Source organism: Phoenix dactylifera, chromosome 8 (genome assembly GCF_009389715.1).
Source record: "Phoenix dactylifera cultivar Barhee BC4 chromosome 8, palm_55x_up_171113_PBpolish2nd_filt_p, whole genome shotgun sequence".
NCBI classification, from domain to species: Eukaryota; Viridiplantae; Streptophyta; class Magnoliopsida; order Arecales; family Arecaceae; genus Phoenix; species Phoenix dactylifera.
Window position 1 is genome coordinate 21,418,012 of NC_052399.1, and position 17,225 is coordinate 21,435,236.

General features: G+C 36.6%; 2 protein-coding genes and 1 pseudogene across 2 annotated transcripts; 1 reads left to right on the top strand and 2 right to left on the bottom strand.

The window, feature by feature from the left end:
• Positions 1-405: 405 nt before the first annotated feature.
• LOC103709778 lies at positions 406-8,886 on the bottom strand. The gene is made up of 7 exons (XM_008795279.4): positions 8,591-8,886; positions 7,177-7,326; positions 6,820-7,035; positions 3,692-3,813; positions 3,295-3,458; positions 1,870-2,024; positions 406-707 (listed from the first exon to the last, which is right to left on the bottom strand). The coding sequence occupies exons 1-7, from the start codon at positions 8,762-8,764 to the stop codon at positions 609-611; spliced, it is 1,080 nt and encodes a 359-aa protein (XP_008793501.2). The 5' UTR covers positions 8,765-8,886; the 3' UTR covers positions 406-608.
• LOC103709797 lies at positions 3,821-13,635 on the top strand (annotated as a pseudogene).
• A 297-nt stretch (positions 13,636-13,932) lies between these two features.
• Positions 13,933-16,972, bottom strand: LOC103709779 (phosducin-like protein 3). The gene is made up of 4 exons (XM_008795280.3): positions 16,616-16,972; positions 16,364-16,507; positions 15,712-15,920; positions 13,933-14,398 (listed from the first exon to the last, which is right to left on the bottom strand). Exons 1-4 carry the CDS (start codon positions 16,852-16,854, stop codon positions 14,235-14,237), a joined length of 756 nt encoding a protein of 251 aa, XP_008793502.1. The 5' UTR covers positions 16,855-16,972; the 3' UTR covers positions 13,933-14,234.
• Between the last annotated feature and the right edge of the window lie 253 nt (positions 16,973-17,225).

Genomic DNA, 17,225 nt, shown 5'->3' on the forward strand with positions numbered 1-17,225 from the left:
TTGATCGAAAACAAAAGCCAGTAACTAGCAGACCAGTGAATTTTATCTCTGTATTACTCCATTTGCAGGTTTATGGTTTTCTGAGTGGCCTAGCAGAAACAACTTGGTTGCGGTCATCCTTCACCTAGAGTTGCATGGAAACCTCAACCAACAAAACATATGCATTCGATGCACGTAGAATCTGCCTGATAGCACTCAAGAATTGTGACATCAGCTTTTAATGTCAAGCAGCCCGTTGCCTTGAAAGTTAAAACCTCTCCTGCTCGTTGAGACTTGAGAGTTGAGACCCTGCTCGGCGACATATATATATATATATATATATAATATAATTCCATTTGCCACCTGTCACCATAAGCCCATTATACTATTTAACTAATTCTATCCCATCTATTTGATCTCACCAAATTATTAAAAAGATATTACGAAGCACAGACTACTTTTGATACAGTTTAGTGGGAAAAAAAAAAAACTGATTATTGAGATTCATAGTTGTACATACTCAACTGTGACATATTGCCATCTCTATTTAGTGATGCATTAATTACTACATTTATTTCTTAGAAGCACAAGTCATCATTGTGTAGAATAGATAGCTTAAATTCATTTCATCATGCAGCTTTCCTCGTCAGCTGATCTTTTGATGTGCTCTCAAAGATCTTATCGGCATTGCCAACTTCAAAACCATCACGTCTATGAAATTCCTTGATCTACCAGTGGAAAAAAACAACAACAATTAAAGGCAGGAGAGATGCAGAAGAATGGCAAGACAAAGTTTAATACTTGGATGCACAGACGGGGGACTAATAACAAAGTTAGTATCAACTACCAAGACAATATGAAGTAATGCCTGCTAATTTGATACCATATAGTCAAAATTAGCATTTGATAGAGATTGAAAGTACTAGTGTTCAGGTTGCCTGATGTTAAGGCCATGATCTAGCAGCTATTCCAAAAGAAAAAGATTGCAATGAATTACCCCACCTATTGAGATTAATAGAATTTTGGGTTAAATTCAGAAAGTCATTCATTCCGGAAGCAGCAAAAGTACCAATGCTGGCAAATTATTAATGAAATCATCAATGTAGTAACTGGTGCCTGCAATCAAAATTTTAAGGAATCTTCAAGTACAAAATAATCCGAAATGTTCACCGGGATGTTGCTCTTTTCACTTCGCAGAAATGACATCGTGTTCCTCCCCCGCCCCCCCCCCCACCCCAAAAAAAATAAAGAAATATATGGCGCTCTTGACTATAGAAAGGTATCGTTTTCATTACATTAAAGGTTTTTTTTCATATTAGTCCCTGAGAGATACCTGTTTTGCATATTAGTTCCTCAATTCTTTAAAATTGCAAATGAATCCCTGAAAGAAATACAGTCCGTTTCATATAGGTCCCTGCAGTGCCATCTAGTTAAACACAGCTGGAGCAGATATTTGGAGTTTTAGCTGATTGGCATTGGATTATTATCTTGAAGTTTTTACCTTAAATTATATAACGTTATTTATTTATGTATTTTTTTCATATCAGTTTTTGATTATTTGCATACCAGTCCCTTAGTTTCCCCTGAACAAGATGAACAGGCAGATTCAAGAAGAAGCATTTGTTATAACATCTACAATTTTCGAGTTACGGAAATCCTTGATGCGTAGAACCAAAATATAAAAACTGAAGATTCAAAATGCATAGCACATTTTATATGCATGTTATGGAAAATTAATTTATTGTCTCTTGGACTTCTTGCAAAGTCTTAAGTAGATGTAGATACCTACTGATGTGTCATATATGACAAATGCATATATATTTGAATCAAACAGTGGCTCCATTAAGAACGTAAACCTAAAGACTGTTGGGAAAACAAAGAAATCCAAACCTCATCATTTGCTAAATTTTTATACTGAGGTAGCACAAGCCGTTCTGCAAATTCGATGTATGAACAAGGAACAGATTCGGTGACCCCATCAGCAAAATTAAAAGAAGTTGAATCAGCCACAGTTGAACTTTGCAGTAGAAGGCCATCAGGGCTCACTATCAATAACAACAAAGAAAAAAAGACCTGAGAATGCTTGTTTTGCAATGCCTGAAAACCATAACAACAGAAGACAGTTCTAAAACAGATCTGACTATTACCTACTAAACAAAACATTAGACTACTGTTTTTGTTAATGCAAGATGACACATTAAGCAAACAGGAAATATTGTGAAATTATGATATCATATCAATAAACAACTGGATGAGAAGTTGTGACCAATCTTATTATGTGGACAAGTACAGCTTGAGGAAAAGGGTCAGATTTGACGAGGAAAAATTAACTCCATAAGATGTAAGGTTATCTAGTAGGTAGAAAACCTATGAGAACTTGCTACAAAGCATATGTCTTAACCTCAGGTTGCAAGGAGCCAGAACATTTTTTGGCTACTTTCTACGGTACCAGAAGCTTATATTTTCTGCATGGTTCAGAATGTTGGGCCATATGGGTGGTCCAAACAAAAAGATGAACATGGAAGCAATGAAAAAGTTGAGATGGAAGTGTTGTGAAGCATAAGAAATCAATATATTATAAGACATGCAGGATTTATATCAATTGAAAAAACAAAGTGACAGAATTGATTCAAATGTTATAAAACTATGGACATATGCAGTGATATTTTGAGATGACCATGGTAAGGAGAGATGATGGAATATGTGATTCGAAGAAAATCTTAGATGATTGGATTAAGTTTCAAGAAAAGATTTGAAAAATTGCAATAACACCAAAAGTAACACTTAATAGGAATGATTGACAAATGAGAATTCATGAAACCAACCCTAAATAATTGGGAGAAGGCTTGATGCTTATATAGATGTGATTTTCAATTTTACAGTTTATGGACAAAAATTAAACATTCCACCTTCTACACTGAAGCATGAATAAATTATATGCATACACTGATAGCATGTCAAAGCAGGAATCAGAGTTATACATGTGGCATGAACTGGCAGGTGACTATACCATGCGTTATTATGTCAATATTGCTGCTCAACTCAACCCAACTCCACTAAGCCTTTCTCCCAAACTAGTTGGGGCCAGCTATATAAATCCTTTTCCTCCATTCCGCTATGTTTAGGGCCATACTTTTTGAAAGATTCAATATTGACCGCTTTGGCACAAAACAATTCAAAGAGCAAATGCATTTTACACTATTTCAAATAGACAATATCCCACAAGCATATAGATAGAGTTGTTTTTTTTTTAATCAAGACTACTTTATATAATTAGTTTCTCAAACATGGAACCAGACAGAGTTGATTGCAGACCTTTTAATGTCCCCCCTTCAGAATTCAGTTTGAATCCATGATTTTCAATGAACTCATTCAGGCTTTTGATGTTTCTAATATGAGATTTCAGCTGATGTGTGGAAATAGTGACATGATTCAATGCATAACCATTAACAAGAGTCCATGCAGCATATTCACTTTCCCTGAAACAGTAAACCAAAGAATAAAATAGAATAGCCAAAACAATGTCAGCTCAATAACAAAAAATACCAGAAAATGCAGGATTCAACTCATTTCCTTCAGCAACTGTTAAAATAAATTCTGTGCAGCAACTTAAAACTAAGTACTTGTGATATTATACTTCAGAGTTCAGACTGCAAGGCAAACACCATCGAACAAGATGTCGCACTTGCCAGATTTACTGCTAAAAAAGTACCTAGCTAATTGTTGATAGTCAGAATATAAAGGTTTCTCCCATGTTAAACATCCCAATGCACTTGCGATGGATGCATGTTCGTTCCCATTACCAGATGTTTTGATGCATTTCCTTATCACTTCCTGCATGCACAGGCAATAACTGATGGTCATAATCTACAAATAAAAATTGGATACAGGATAAAGAAAGACTGGTATTGGCAAATAAGGTAAAATAAAGGTAACCACAATCAGCTTACAAACTGAAAAGAGAATGTTACAATATGCAATGATCAGTAAGATAAAGTTGAATATACAATACCTTGCACTAAAGAATGCTGGTATACTCATGTAAAATAGCAAATTACAATAGATTAGTAGGTGGTTCAGGATCATTTTAGCATGACATCTGAGACTCGGTGTTATTAGCAGCTGAAACAGACTTCTCTTTTTAACTGGTCACCTTTAACACACGCTATTAGTTTAGAAATTTGAAGATAATCATGATCACTCAATAGCTCTGTCAAAAAAAAATGTACGCATGAAAATGCCAAAGAAAGACTACTTTATGTCCCTCTTCCAACAAGCAATATATTTGGAGGCATATGCAGCTGCTTTGGTGTATGTGTGCCCCAGATGTGCTGTTTAGAGCCTAAGGAATCATGGTATGCGGCAGGACAGCATAGCTGTTGCTCAGATACCCCTACAGGCCTAGGCGGCTTGCACATGTGGCCCCGGTGGAATGCAGTTGGGCAGAAAATGCAACTCAAGCATTATTGAGTGCCCCAACCTCCTGTGCCTTCTACCCCCCACTATGTCTGCTTCCCATTCTCCTTTTCTGTCCTCTCCCTCCTCCACCTTTCACCTCTGCCACCACCTCTTTCTCCCCCACGCCTACTTGTCCTCCTGTTCAGTCTAGGCACCCACTTAGGTGCATGTATACAGCATTCATATTAAATCACACACAGGACAACAACATATCGTGGCTAGTTTTTAGAATTTTGCAATATTTCCATGCAGATCATATTGTTGTCAAAAGGTCTTGGGTCTTGTGGTGTATGTTATTTATGGATGAAAAGTATTGATTGATGAAGTGAGGTACATATACACACAAACAAAGAGAGAGAGAGTTTGGGTGGGAGGGTTTGACGGGGGAGTTGTGGGAGGTGGCGTGAGTTAAATAATTTAGGCCTCATGGTGTATGTTATTTTAGGCAGTATTAACTGCTGAACTGTAGTCTATATATCTTCTCAATTTAAATTCAAGCTCCTTGTTTAACCTCATTTTGATGGGAAAATGCACCTTAAAGAAATTATTTTCATAATGATGAACGGATATATAATGCAGTTATTTTTACACGCATTTAAAAATGAAATGAGGAATGATCTAATCACTTACTTCAATCAATGATATCAACTACTTCTCTCCCAAGTCCCAACTCGCTTGCCTAATCTAGAACCAATGGATTCTCAGGGCTGTGTACAAGGCTTCAGCCTCATTTCTCCAGGAGGAAAAAAGCTAGTTAGCCAATTCATTTGTTGAATCCTTTTCCCATTGGTTATAGTTCAGGTTAATGCCTCAGTCTGTAAGATCTTCGACATATTTCTATTAATGGAATTATACTAATAACCAGAAGAATACTTAATGAGTCATGTCTCAATTAATTATACATGTTGCTTTAGTCTTTTCATTTTTTAAGATATGGTCTGTTGTAAATCTACACAGTTTTCATTGGTTCCTCTGTCAATGTCATGTTGAATATTTGTCCTCCTAAACTTCATCTAAAATACTCATTTCCAACATATCCTGCCTAGAAATATCAGAATCACTTCAAATGTCAAACTCATCTTTTGTTATCAGAACCACTTATATCCATCATCTTACCAAACAGCTAGTAACAAAATCAGGATTCATGATTGTCTTGTAAAGGGAAAACTTACAAAATCAGTAATTCAGTTAATAAGAAGCAGATCAGAAAATGAAAACATCTCAACGAATGGGAGCAATTCAAGCAATTTACAATAGTATGCCATATATTTATAAAAGATCATAAACTATACATGAAGTAACTGAAATTTAATAAAAAAAAGGCATTATTGAGTTTGTAAATATTCAAGGCAAAATCATTTAACGAGCAATTTAAGGATGATTATAGAATTTTTCAACAAGTCACAGAACTTTGCCACTAGTTTTAACAGAGCATTTCAAGCCTTATATGTACCTTGTAAAGGCCTTCATTGAAGTCTTAAAAAGGCATGCAACAATGACAAAACTCATTTGAAATGTGTCTCATTCGAAATGTATATCCACTTCTTCAACCTTGCTCTAGCTCAATCAAGCATATCTATTTCAATCTTCTTTTTTTTCTAAATGACAAACCCAAGATAGCAAATTGATCATACCATGTGCATAGGTAGATTATATTGCCGCCTAACTTTGATATTCTTATTTTATTGTGGTATTCAAATTTATAATTTCTCATGTGATTAAGAGTTGCATCTTAAAGCCCACAACTTTACTGAATGTTTGTAGCACAGCATCCTTATATAGGATGCATCATCTGTTTGGCAAATCAATCAGTCGCACCAATTCTGGATGGCACAAAACTCTGCAAAAATCAATACTCTAGAATTATCCACAGACCATGACAGTGCTACAAATTTTCTTTTGCAGTCTCATGCTGAGTCTCTAATACATTTTTGGGCTCTTGCACATTATGTAGACAAATCAAACCATTGTATCCAATCTGGTGGCTTAAAATCAGTATGCAATTATGTTTTGAGACCACAACAAGAGGTATTTCACCTAAATTGATATAAGATGGCCAAACTAAGTCTTAATGATCTTCAAGATGTACTTGTCAATTATCAGCACACCATCCCACATCATCCATCAATGCATGTGTTTTTCCAAATCTTAGAACCCTTGAAACTTTTTTCAGTAACCTGAGTTTTAAAAATTCATCTAAATCCTTTCAATTTTTAATATGAAGAAAGTATTTATCAGTTATAGTTTGAAAATTATACCAGAATTTTAAAATAGTTTGTTTGTTCATGTATACAAAAACTTTTCAGAACATGAAAAATATTGCTGTATTACAGCCGAACAAATCAACTAAGCATCATACAAAAATTCAGGACTTGGGACTACCTGACTTTGAGAACTCATCTGATCCACAAGAAGCTCTGATATAAATATCCTTGGCAAAGGCCCATCTATACCGTTTCCACCATCAATATAATCAATCTTGGGAGGTGCAAACCACAATGCTTTCAACTTTTTTGTGGGAAATCTCAATTCTTCGCGTGGCATATAGCCAAAATCCATGAAAACTTTTGCCATCGAATCAATACCATAACCTTCTACCTTTGGTTGCAGATGAAGCACATTATTGTACATCAAGAATGATGCAACATGGATCAGTTAAGAAAGTGGTAACTATTGCATCAGTTGAGTACAACAGATAAGCAAAAACAGAGTAATTAGAAAAACCAGTTCAGTGTATACCCCAAATGTTCGGAAGGCAAAATGATCATAGCAGATATGGTCACCATCGCACGAACGAACAAGGTCCAAAATTGCTTTGGCAGTTGGATTCCTTGTCATGTAGACCTTTTCCATACTAGAAATTATTGTTCTGAAGAATGACTCAGCACCCTGTGACAAAGAGAAGACTAGGGTTTTTTTTAATAAAAAAAAGAGAGGTTGGCCAACACAAGAAGCTTACAAGTAGCTGACAAATTATAATTGCCAAAACCATTCTATGTGGCAATCTTCAATGGTAGAAATAAACCATACGAGTTTTGGAGGTGCTTGGGATTTAAGGCATGCCCAACAGTAACTTAACACCTTGTCTCAAGACATACAATTTACAGGCCTAGGACGAGATGGTATATCAACAAACCATGGCATTTCATGGTTCTTAGTAACATATTTTGACTTAGCAGAGCATATGAAATCCCACAAACAAAGATGTGTTGAGTTTACATCATAATCCAACCATAAAACAAACATCCAAAGATTCAATTACAGAACTTCCATGTCTTCAACCTTAGCACGAGGAACTTTACTTGCGTGAATATGTCTCTGACAAATTTTGTTTGCAAATAGATATACAGATGCCCTTTTTGATAACAAGGCAGAAACCTTCGACCCGACATTCATGAGTTTCGAATGAAGAATGAAGAGTGCCCCTCTTTTTTCTTCCCTAAATTGCTTAGAAAATCAGCAAGCTTGATTTTTTTTCTCGTGGAAAACTGGCTCAGATATGCCCGGAGCAAAACTAGAGAAAACAATGTAGACTTAATACTTTGAAGAAACATCATACAGGGTGCCCATTTTCTGGAATGATGCTGCCTTATTTAGAAAACTAATGCTACTCATAGAGGGCATTTTCGTTTTTGTTTTAACTTTACAAATGGGTCTGCAGAATCCTCCAGTACTATGGTACGTGTGATGCCCGGAGGTTTACAAGATTAAAGGCTTTCTTTTTGTGTCTTTAACTTTTAGTTCTTCTGCTTCTTGATTGAAAAGAAATCCACCGTTCCACGGTTTCCATGCGTCACATCATGATTCTTGAGCTAAAAATTGTAGACGTTAAAAAACTACTCAATAAATTATGCATCAAAGATCAATTGGTAACCAAATCAGACCACCTCATCGCCGGTGCTTTCCGATTAAAGAATCAAGGACTTCTTGATAAAATTCTATTTCATGGAGCTCTGAGAAATCGAGCCCTTATAAAACATAGTTCTTCTTCTTTTTTTTCTTCTTCAAGAGCCCTTCTGCCATTCGTTTTCCCCTATCCTCCTCTCTGACGAACAAAAGAACTAGGAAGATCTTTAATACTCTGAATCAATTCCAAGTAAATCGTTCAAGAATCGAACCACCGATGAAAAGGGTAGGGAAGAATCGCAGGTACCTTGGGAGGTGGATCCGCGAGAGCGGTCGCCTGGGATCGGGCAGCCATGCGGAGGTTTCGCCTGCGATTGGAGATCGGTCGGGCGGCTACGGAGAGGGAGGAGAGCGAAGGAAGCGAGACGCGAGACGGCTTCGAAGCGGAGAGGAATATCGGAACCCTGGCGACCGCTTCCATGGATCCAGCGGAGATGAAGCCCGGGGTTCGATTCTTGCATTTTATACATACAGTCGCGAACAAATTACGTGTCGCCACTTCTTGGAGGAAGCACTGGATGGAAGAGTCACGGAAACGAATTCTTTCCCCAAAAAAAAGGCCAAAATAAATACATAAATAAATAAAATAAAGGAGCCGCTCCCTCTGCCGGAGCGCGTGGTCTGGCCGCCACGCAGTTATTGGCCCGTGCGGTAGGCCCGGAGGGTGCCAACCGCGCAAGGGTCGGAGCCGCGGGGGTTCGACCTTTTTTGGATTTTTTTCATAAATATCATTTTAAATATCAAAATTTGTATGAATATTTTTTTAATTGATATATATATATATAATATTTATTTTGCTGTTTTATTTTTTATTCTTATTTTTGCATGTATATCTATATTATCTAATACCTTTAAAAAATTAACGGTTTTAAATTAAAATTAATGAATAGAAGTGCAGGAAGAAATATTTATAAGGCAATCATGATAGAGTACAAAAAAAGTAATATCATTTTTTTTATTTTTAATTAAAATAAATATTGTTTTTATTACTATATTAGGGGCAAATGTGTGAAAATAGTATTTATGAGGGTACAGAAAAAAATATAAATTTTAAGAGAATATTTATACAAATTTAAATTTTTAGAAAAATATTCATGCAAAAAAAATCATCTTTTTTTTTTACGATGCAAACTGTTGCATTGCGAATTACACATATATCAAAGCACGCCGCATGGATCTCATCAAAACAATTCTTGAATCGAGGATGGTTCGAGCTTGAATCAAATCGTACGTTGATTCAAGCTTGCAAGCTTGGATTAATATTTAGTTGATAAATTTAAAAGATAAATAAAATATAATAATTAAAGCTTTAGTTCAATGATTTATTATTTTTATAATATAGGATATAATATAAAATATTTTAAAATCTTATCGAACCAATTTTTTGCTTGGTTTTTAAAATTAAATTTAAGCTTTCTTTGTTGGTTCAAGCTTAGTCACACTTGAGTCAAGGCTTTCTCCAGCTGTTGCATTTGTTTGGGGGACCTAGTGCAAAATACTACCATTATTCAAGATTGGTATAAAATAAAAGTTTCTTATGTTATTTAGCTTTGAAAAAAAAGATAAATTTGTTCAGATGAATTGAGATTTAATTAACTGCCTGGGCAAAAGCAATAATTGCCTTCCCTCGGGGGAAAAAAAAAACAATGACTGCCCAACAAACTTAAGAGAAAGGGCCACTGATAGATATTTGCTAAGAAAAACTCTGAAATTTTGATTTTTAAGGATGTTTCTCGTCAAGTAACGTTACAGGCCCCAGCCATGACACGTTCAACTGAAAAAAAAGGGGAAAAAAGGAATATTCTAAATGATGAGCACACGTGTGTCATGGTGCGAACAATGCTATCGCACGGGACATTGAAATTATTAATATTTTTTCTCTTTTTGGCATGAACACTTCCAACCCGAGACTCTAAAAACTCATTCGAACTCATCTGGTTCTTATTTTTTTTTCTTATTAAAGTATTTTTTTGAAAAGCTAATATCTGCACCTATGATATTTAAAAAATAATTTTTATATATTTGGTTGACTATAAAAAATTAGCTTAGAGTATATTTTCTCAAAAAATTATATAAAATATATCTGTTATAATTAAGTAAAAAAATCTACCGTAATTTATCTAAACTCAAACATTTTTTAAAAAATAATTTTCAGCTAGTAAAAATTGATTTTTTCATATTTTATTCATTTTATTTTGAGAACTTAAATTACATATAAGATATTTTTTTATTATTTTTGTTGATCGAGAATTTCTGCTATTCTCGAGAAATGTCCAATTTCTTATCTCTTAATGCTCCTTTATTTTTTTTGGACTCATTTGGTTCACGAAAAAACTTTTATTCATTAGAATACTTTTTTTGAGAAGATGATTTCTGAGAACATGATGTCTATTTTAGCATGTTTGGTTGATCATGAAAAAGTGGTACATTATAGAGTGGCTTATGTTTTGTTGAGCATCTATTTTTCCAAAAAAGTTGCATGAAATACTTATACTTTTTCGGAAAAAAAAGACATTACCCATGAATTTTGATAGCTTAAGAGTATTTTTTTTTAAAAACTCCAATTCTCAATCGATGAAAAAGTAGCTTTTCCATATTTTTTATATTTTTTTATAAAATATAAAACTCCAATTCTCAATCTATACTTTTTTTTTGCAGATAACATAGAAACAGTTCTTAATCACTGTATAAATTATAATCAGATAATGGTCTTACATATCCAGTAAACTATTATCCCTTTATCCCTGGTGGGAAATGATCTGGACAGAGATATTTCCATTATAATTATTATCATAATTGCTTAAAAATACTTAATACATATGAATTGCTTGCAAACTTGAGCTGCTGCCTTTTTTTTTAGTCATCAGGGCTAATGTCCCAAAGTTGAATGAATGAATGTAGATGATGTCTTTGAGCGAAAAACCGGCATTGCAAAAGCTGTGGAAAATGAACTTGAGAAGGTACTTAATCTGTAGTTTATTTAAACTTTTGCTCCAATCAATGACTAATTGAGTGTAAGCTTCTGTGCTAATCTGTTGTGCAGGCCATGTCAACATATGGGTACAAGATGGTGCAAACACTCATTGTGGATATTGAGCCTGATGAGTGAGTTAAGAGAGCTATGAATGAGATAAAAGCAGGTAAGTCTGCTATTTGTTGGCTGGGAGTGTGGATTGCGCAAAATGTTTGTCTTAACATTTGCATCTATACTTGCTGCAAATAAGTTTGACCTGCAAATTTAAGCAGATGTGTCTTTTTCCTTATGAATCATAAGTTATAGAGAACCAGCTACATGCTTAACAGTTCATATTTGCTTTGTAAAGAATTTGCTTGCATGTTAGTGACCACTGTGACACTGGCTGCTGACAACTGATGTATGTTTGCAAATGTAGTTTTAATTGCAATAGGCATCAAGAAAACTAGTTATCCTTGGGATTTCCATTTCTGTTATTCCTTTTTTTCTTTCATGCATTCAAGAAAACAGCAACCTTTGCTTGGAAAATTTTATTTCTCTTCATAAAATATACAACAATAAAAATATGGAAATCCCTGCCCAAGAATCTGTTAACATAAACTGACAATTGTATGACAATTACCTGCTCTAAACCATGGTCGGTCAGAATTGAAATGGATGCTAAACACTCTGGTGGTAGTTTTAGAAGTGTTAGAATTTCATATGATTTCTATTAAATCATTCCCCACCTCCGGATTCTTTTTAACTGTATTATTAATTGCTTAAACAGCTGCTAGGATGAGGCCTGAGGGTGTCAGGGTGGCAGCTAATGAGAAAGCTGAAGCTGAGAAGATACTGCAAATCAAGCAGGCTGAAAGTGATGCAGAATCCAAGTACTTAGCAGGGCTGGGCGTAGCACGACAATTGCAGGCCTTTGTGGATGGTCTGAGGAATAGCATTCTTGCTTTCTCAGGAAGTGTGCCTGGAACCACAGCAAAAGATGTTTTGGACATGATTCTAGTTACCCAGCACTTTGAAACCATGAAGGAGATTGGCGCATCCTCAAAGACTTCATCTGTGTTTATTTCACATGGGCCTGCGGCCGTAAAGGACATTGCTTCTCAGATAAGAGATGGACTCCTCCAGGCTAATACAAGTCAGCGAAGTGGTCTTGAGAAGCAATATAGGCCAATGCAGAGGCATGGAACATACTATTTCAGAGAAACTTTGGGGAATAAACATGTGGATATCTTGCTGGCTGCAGCGAATATTTTGGTCTAGTAGGAGAAACTAATAGCTTATACTGGAGCCATGATGCTGTCACTTTGTGAAATCTGAGATCGGTCAAAGAAGCAATTATAGTTCATGAAACCTTATAGTTGCCATATTTTTCATGATATTGAGCTCATGTTTATTACCTCTTTGTATCTCATGCTCAGTACCGCTCAAGTTATGCATTTGTTCTCATTGGCTGGATGATTTAATGAGAATGACACAAATATTTACAAGTCACTCTACAGTTACAAATTTCAGAGTCCAACCTGCTACCAGATGAAATTTACAGGGAGTGAGATCACTGTATGAGGATCTTGTCATGATGCTGTCATCCCCAATGCTTCTCAGTTTTTTTCAACTATCAGCTCAGCTCCCATTAAGAGGAGCAGCCCAAATGTGTGATCTACTGCATGAGTCAACCACTGATTGTGGCAAGGTTAACTTGATTACGGGTTACAGTTTCACTTCAGAAAGGTCAAGCTAACACAGTTAGCAGTGGATATTGAAAACAAGTTAGATCTGCCTTGCTTGATAATGTGGTTAAATGGAATATTTTAACAAGAATTTTTTTTGGGACATGGTAAATATTCACAGTTAACCCACGACTAAATAGATAATAAAATCAGAAAAAAAAATATAAATAGACATGGATGATATATTGACAGATCAAAGATGTAATGCTGGGTTCAACTACCGGCCATTCGCTAGTCCCAGCACCAGGGAGTCTGTGATGCATGCGTGCTCTGATATTCAATAACCATTTGCGGCCTGCCTCTGCACTTCAGAAGAAACTATATGGAAGTTTTTAACAGGAATTTGCAGGCACATTCTATTATTGGATCCTGCGAGCCATGAGCAACTTCACAGGCGACAGCTATTTTCAGGCAGAAATAATACTAGCATTGCATAATATTTGTGGGTTCTACCAAGTTAATAACCTTTTTGCATAAAGCCATCCCCATGCCTGAAAGTAGAATCAGGTCAATGTTTACAGTGTTTAAGTCGCCTTGCAGAAAGCCGTGCTGCGTCTTGAAGTTTACCATCTTACGCAGCAGAAGCATACCCTATCATCATAGCACAGCAACCCAATCATGTGAAGATAAGCACTCAATTCCACGATATATATACAAAACATTCCAAACAAGTACTTGAAACATCCATTTTTCCTTTCCAGTTAAATATAAATCTTTAGAACATTCACACATAACCTGGGAACTATGTTGTGTGCATTATTGTTGTAGTGAATATTTCAAAGACTGACCTAGAAAAGTGCAGGAGCCCTCGCCAGAGCAAAGATCAAAGAGCTCCTTTGAATGGCACACCATATGTATTGCTGCCAGTAAGCTTCTTGCAGCCTATAATAAACTTCAAAGCTTAAGGAATCATATTTCCACTTCTCTTGTGGTTGTAAATGCAATCTGTAATGTGACTAATGTCCATTGACCGTGTTGCATCCCCATGATACAAGTTCCTTACAATCCCACCAAATTAACAAACCTAAATAACTCAATTTATATAAACAAGAGAACTCAATTTTTGATAACCAGGAACTATTCTTATTATACAGTCTCACCAAAAAACATGAGAAGCTCTTCATTGCAGACTGCACAATAAAGAGCACTGCAAAGCAACCATGTAACAGCTGCATTTAAATGAGGACTAATCACTCATCACTAGAGTACTCATCCTCTTTATCTTCATGTTCTGTGACAACTTTCTCTATGAACTTCTTTCGAATTCCTTTTATGACAGCCTTCTTTGATGGATCGCTCCCACTCTGACCATCATTGAGCACTGGATCAGACTGGCAAAGGGTTAAAGCAACAGCTGGAGGGAAAAAAGAAAAGATCTTAGTAATAAATCAATAGATCATGAACAGCTTTGCAAGCAACTTCAGATGCACAAATTGGTTGTCTGACAACATGCTTTTAATAGCAGAAACTAGGCATATGTTCCACTCCAAACTACAATGGAAGATGTAGGAATTGAAAAATGCAGTGGTCTGGTGATATAGCATAAGAACTTGTGGTAAAATCAGCAGGTAATGTTCCAATGAAGGTGATGCTTAAACTAATCTCTGATGTGGAAATTCAAGTCCAAGCACAGGAACAGATTCAAGATGCATCAACAAGAACATGAACAATTAGTCTCATCCCATAGTTATAGGTTTGGCTCTAGAACCTACACAATAGTTTCAAGGTTATTTATGTGTATTTATATGTATTTTTTAATGGAGAGCATGTATGTAATTTTTCAATGAATTTGATGAGATTTTAGCTTTCTACTGGCTCATTCGACGCTTTCTTCTTCTAAGCAGATTCTCTTAACTTGTTTATGAATTACCACTAGTTGCAATACATGCCAATCAGGTATATTGTTGACAAAGTTAAATAAACAACACATAGTTTATATTCACCGACAAAGCACATTGCTAGATCATGCTAGGCGGACATCAAATAATTTATGCAGATGAAAACCTCGAAACAAATACATGAAGTTTAGTCTCTAAAATGATAACCTGTCAAGGATGATTCCTTTTAGTTTTGAGCTGAGCCTATTATGAAAATTTCACTCATCGTTTCATAGATGTCTCTAAAGCAAATAAAGAAGCCATTAGAATAAGATAACATTCATTATTTTGTCACATCATGGGAACTTTTTTTATACATCAGCCAAGATTATTTCATCTCTTCTTTCCTATCTTATAATGGGTTTTCCACTCATTGAATATCAAGATCAAAGCATCAAATGATAGTTGACCGTGTTTTTACCACATCAGCCGATATCTCCAAGATTTTATATTGGCTGATAACATCTGGATCAGTTAATTGCTTTAGAAATTATTCAGACTTCCATCTTGACTCAGAAAAACCAGTATCTTGGTTCATTTCAGTAATAGACCCACTCAGATTGCCGAGTTATTACTACTTATATATTTCAAATTTAATATATAGATGATTTTGATCAAAAATAAAAAATAAAACAGTACAAGCCTACAATATGGAGTTAACCTCAGAAAACATCTGTCCTAAATCAAATGGCTATTACAAGCATAAATGCCACAAAAACGCATCAAGTTCTTTGACATGCAAAGTAGGTGCGGCTGAAAAATCTCCATTCATAACAGTTGCACGGGTTACCTTCAGGCGTGCATCTCCGAGCACCAAACTGATGCAACCCTACATAAGTTCCTTTAACTGCACCATTGTTGTAAACCAAAACAGTTGGGAGGTTGCGGTCTGGGTAGTTCGGAATGCAATCCGTGGAGATTATCTTTACAAATTTTGTTGCAGGGTATCTGGTAGCCAGTTCTTCCAGGCAACGCAACAGTATCCCACATTCTGGTATTCTGCCATCCAAATTACAGAACCAATCCAAAAAAAGGTAAACACCACAAAGAAATAGTACAAATAAATGCGGCGAAACAAAAGAATAGTTGTGAAATAGATAGTCTTCATAGGCATAGGAAATACTACACATTGACCCAGCACCAAATTTTGACAAGTTTGCCGATCACTGGCATCCGACTGGCAAAGAATAATTCGCAGATAATAATGAACAGATTTTATTTCTAAACAACCTGCAAATGCTCTTCAGGCTATCACAGTTGAATTCGAGTTGGGATGAAAAATTTACTGGTTGACAATAAGAAACACTCACAAAAAAGAAAAAAAAGTTGTGGCTTTAATCAAGAGTTCATCAACGAGAGGGAATCAGCCAAGAGAGAAAGCTTGAAATCTCCCCAAAACCAAATTTTTAAACAATAAGATAGAAGAGAAGCCCTAAAATTACCCATCCTTGTAGAGGAACACGACGACCCAGACATCGGGCGGCGCCTGCGAGACCTCCCGAACGAAATCCGATCCGGAGATGGGGACCACCGACCCGAACCGCGAAATCCTGGCCTCCTCTCGCATCTCGGCCAGCCTCTTCTTCCTTCACCACAGCCAAACCACAGGAAACCGTACAATACATTCAAAGAGAAAGGATCGACGGCGAAACAAAATAACCCTAGGAGGAGAGGAGGAGAGGAGAGGAGATTACCTGTACTCCTCGAGGAATCGGTCGTCATCGAGATCGAGATCGTCGTCAAGCTCTTCAAGGGTGCGTTCGTCGATCCAGGCCTTGGATTTGGGCTGGAGGTCGGGGTCCTCGGCAGGGACGAAGGGAGGGGGTTTGAAGGGCTCGGGCTTGGGGGGCAGGTTGCCGAGCTTCCGCTGGATGTCGTCCCACTGGGTGCTCGCGCCCTCCACGTCCTTGTACACGAAGTGGTAATCCGCCATGGCTTCCTCTCTCTCGCGATCTCTCCGGAGTCTGGAATGGGGACAATCGGAGAGGAAGCTCAAAAGCGGAGGAGGCGTGGGAGCTCCGAGATCTCCAATTATCTAACTTGGGTCGGACGATTTCGAGATCTACAATATCTAACTTGGATCAGACGGCCAAACGCTTTTGATCTAGTTTGATGCGCTTCGGCTTCGCTCGAGGGCAGGCGATTACGCTCTTTTAAGGGGCTATGCATAAAACTGCTTAAACTATATTTAAGCTGGTGTCGTCAACCGGCTCGCCGGGTCTGGTTCAGATTTAGCCCAAACACTTCTCTAGGTAAACCGTGCCTCCGGGAGTTGTTCAGATTTAGTTCGAGCACTTCTCTACC

What these genes read in the sequence shown, in the direction of transcription:
- LOC103709778 (XM_008795279.4), bottom strand. Translation starts at nt 8,764, where the DNA reads ATGGAAGCGGTCGCCAGGGTTCCGATATTCCTCTCCGCTTCGAAGCCG. An exon ending in AGATGAGTTCTCAAAGTCAG is followed by an intron (nt 3,814 to 6,819) that starts GTAGTCCCAAGT and finishes CTGTGCATGCAG; the next exon opens with GAAGTGATAAGGAAATGCAT. An exon ending in GACTATCAACAATTAGCTAG is followed by an intron (nt 3,459 to 3,691) that starts GTACTTTTTTAG and finishes TTACTGTTTCAG; the next exon opens with GGAAAGTGAATATGCTGCAT.
- LOC103709779 (XM_008795280.3), bottom strand. Translation starts at nt 16,854, where the DNA reads ATGGCGGATTACCACTTCGTGTACAAGGACGTGGAGGGCGCGAGCACC. An exon ending in CGATTCCTCGAGGAGTACAG is followed by an intron (nt 16,508 to 16,615) that starts GTAATCTCCTCT and finishes GCTGTGGTGAAG; the next exon opens with GAAGAAGAGGCTGGCCGAGA. An exon ending in TCGGAGATGCACGCCTGAAG is followed by an intron (nt 14,399 to 15,711) that starts GTAACCCGTGCA and finishes TTTTCCCTCCAG; the next exon opens with CTGTTGCTTTAACCCTTTGC.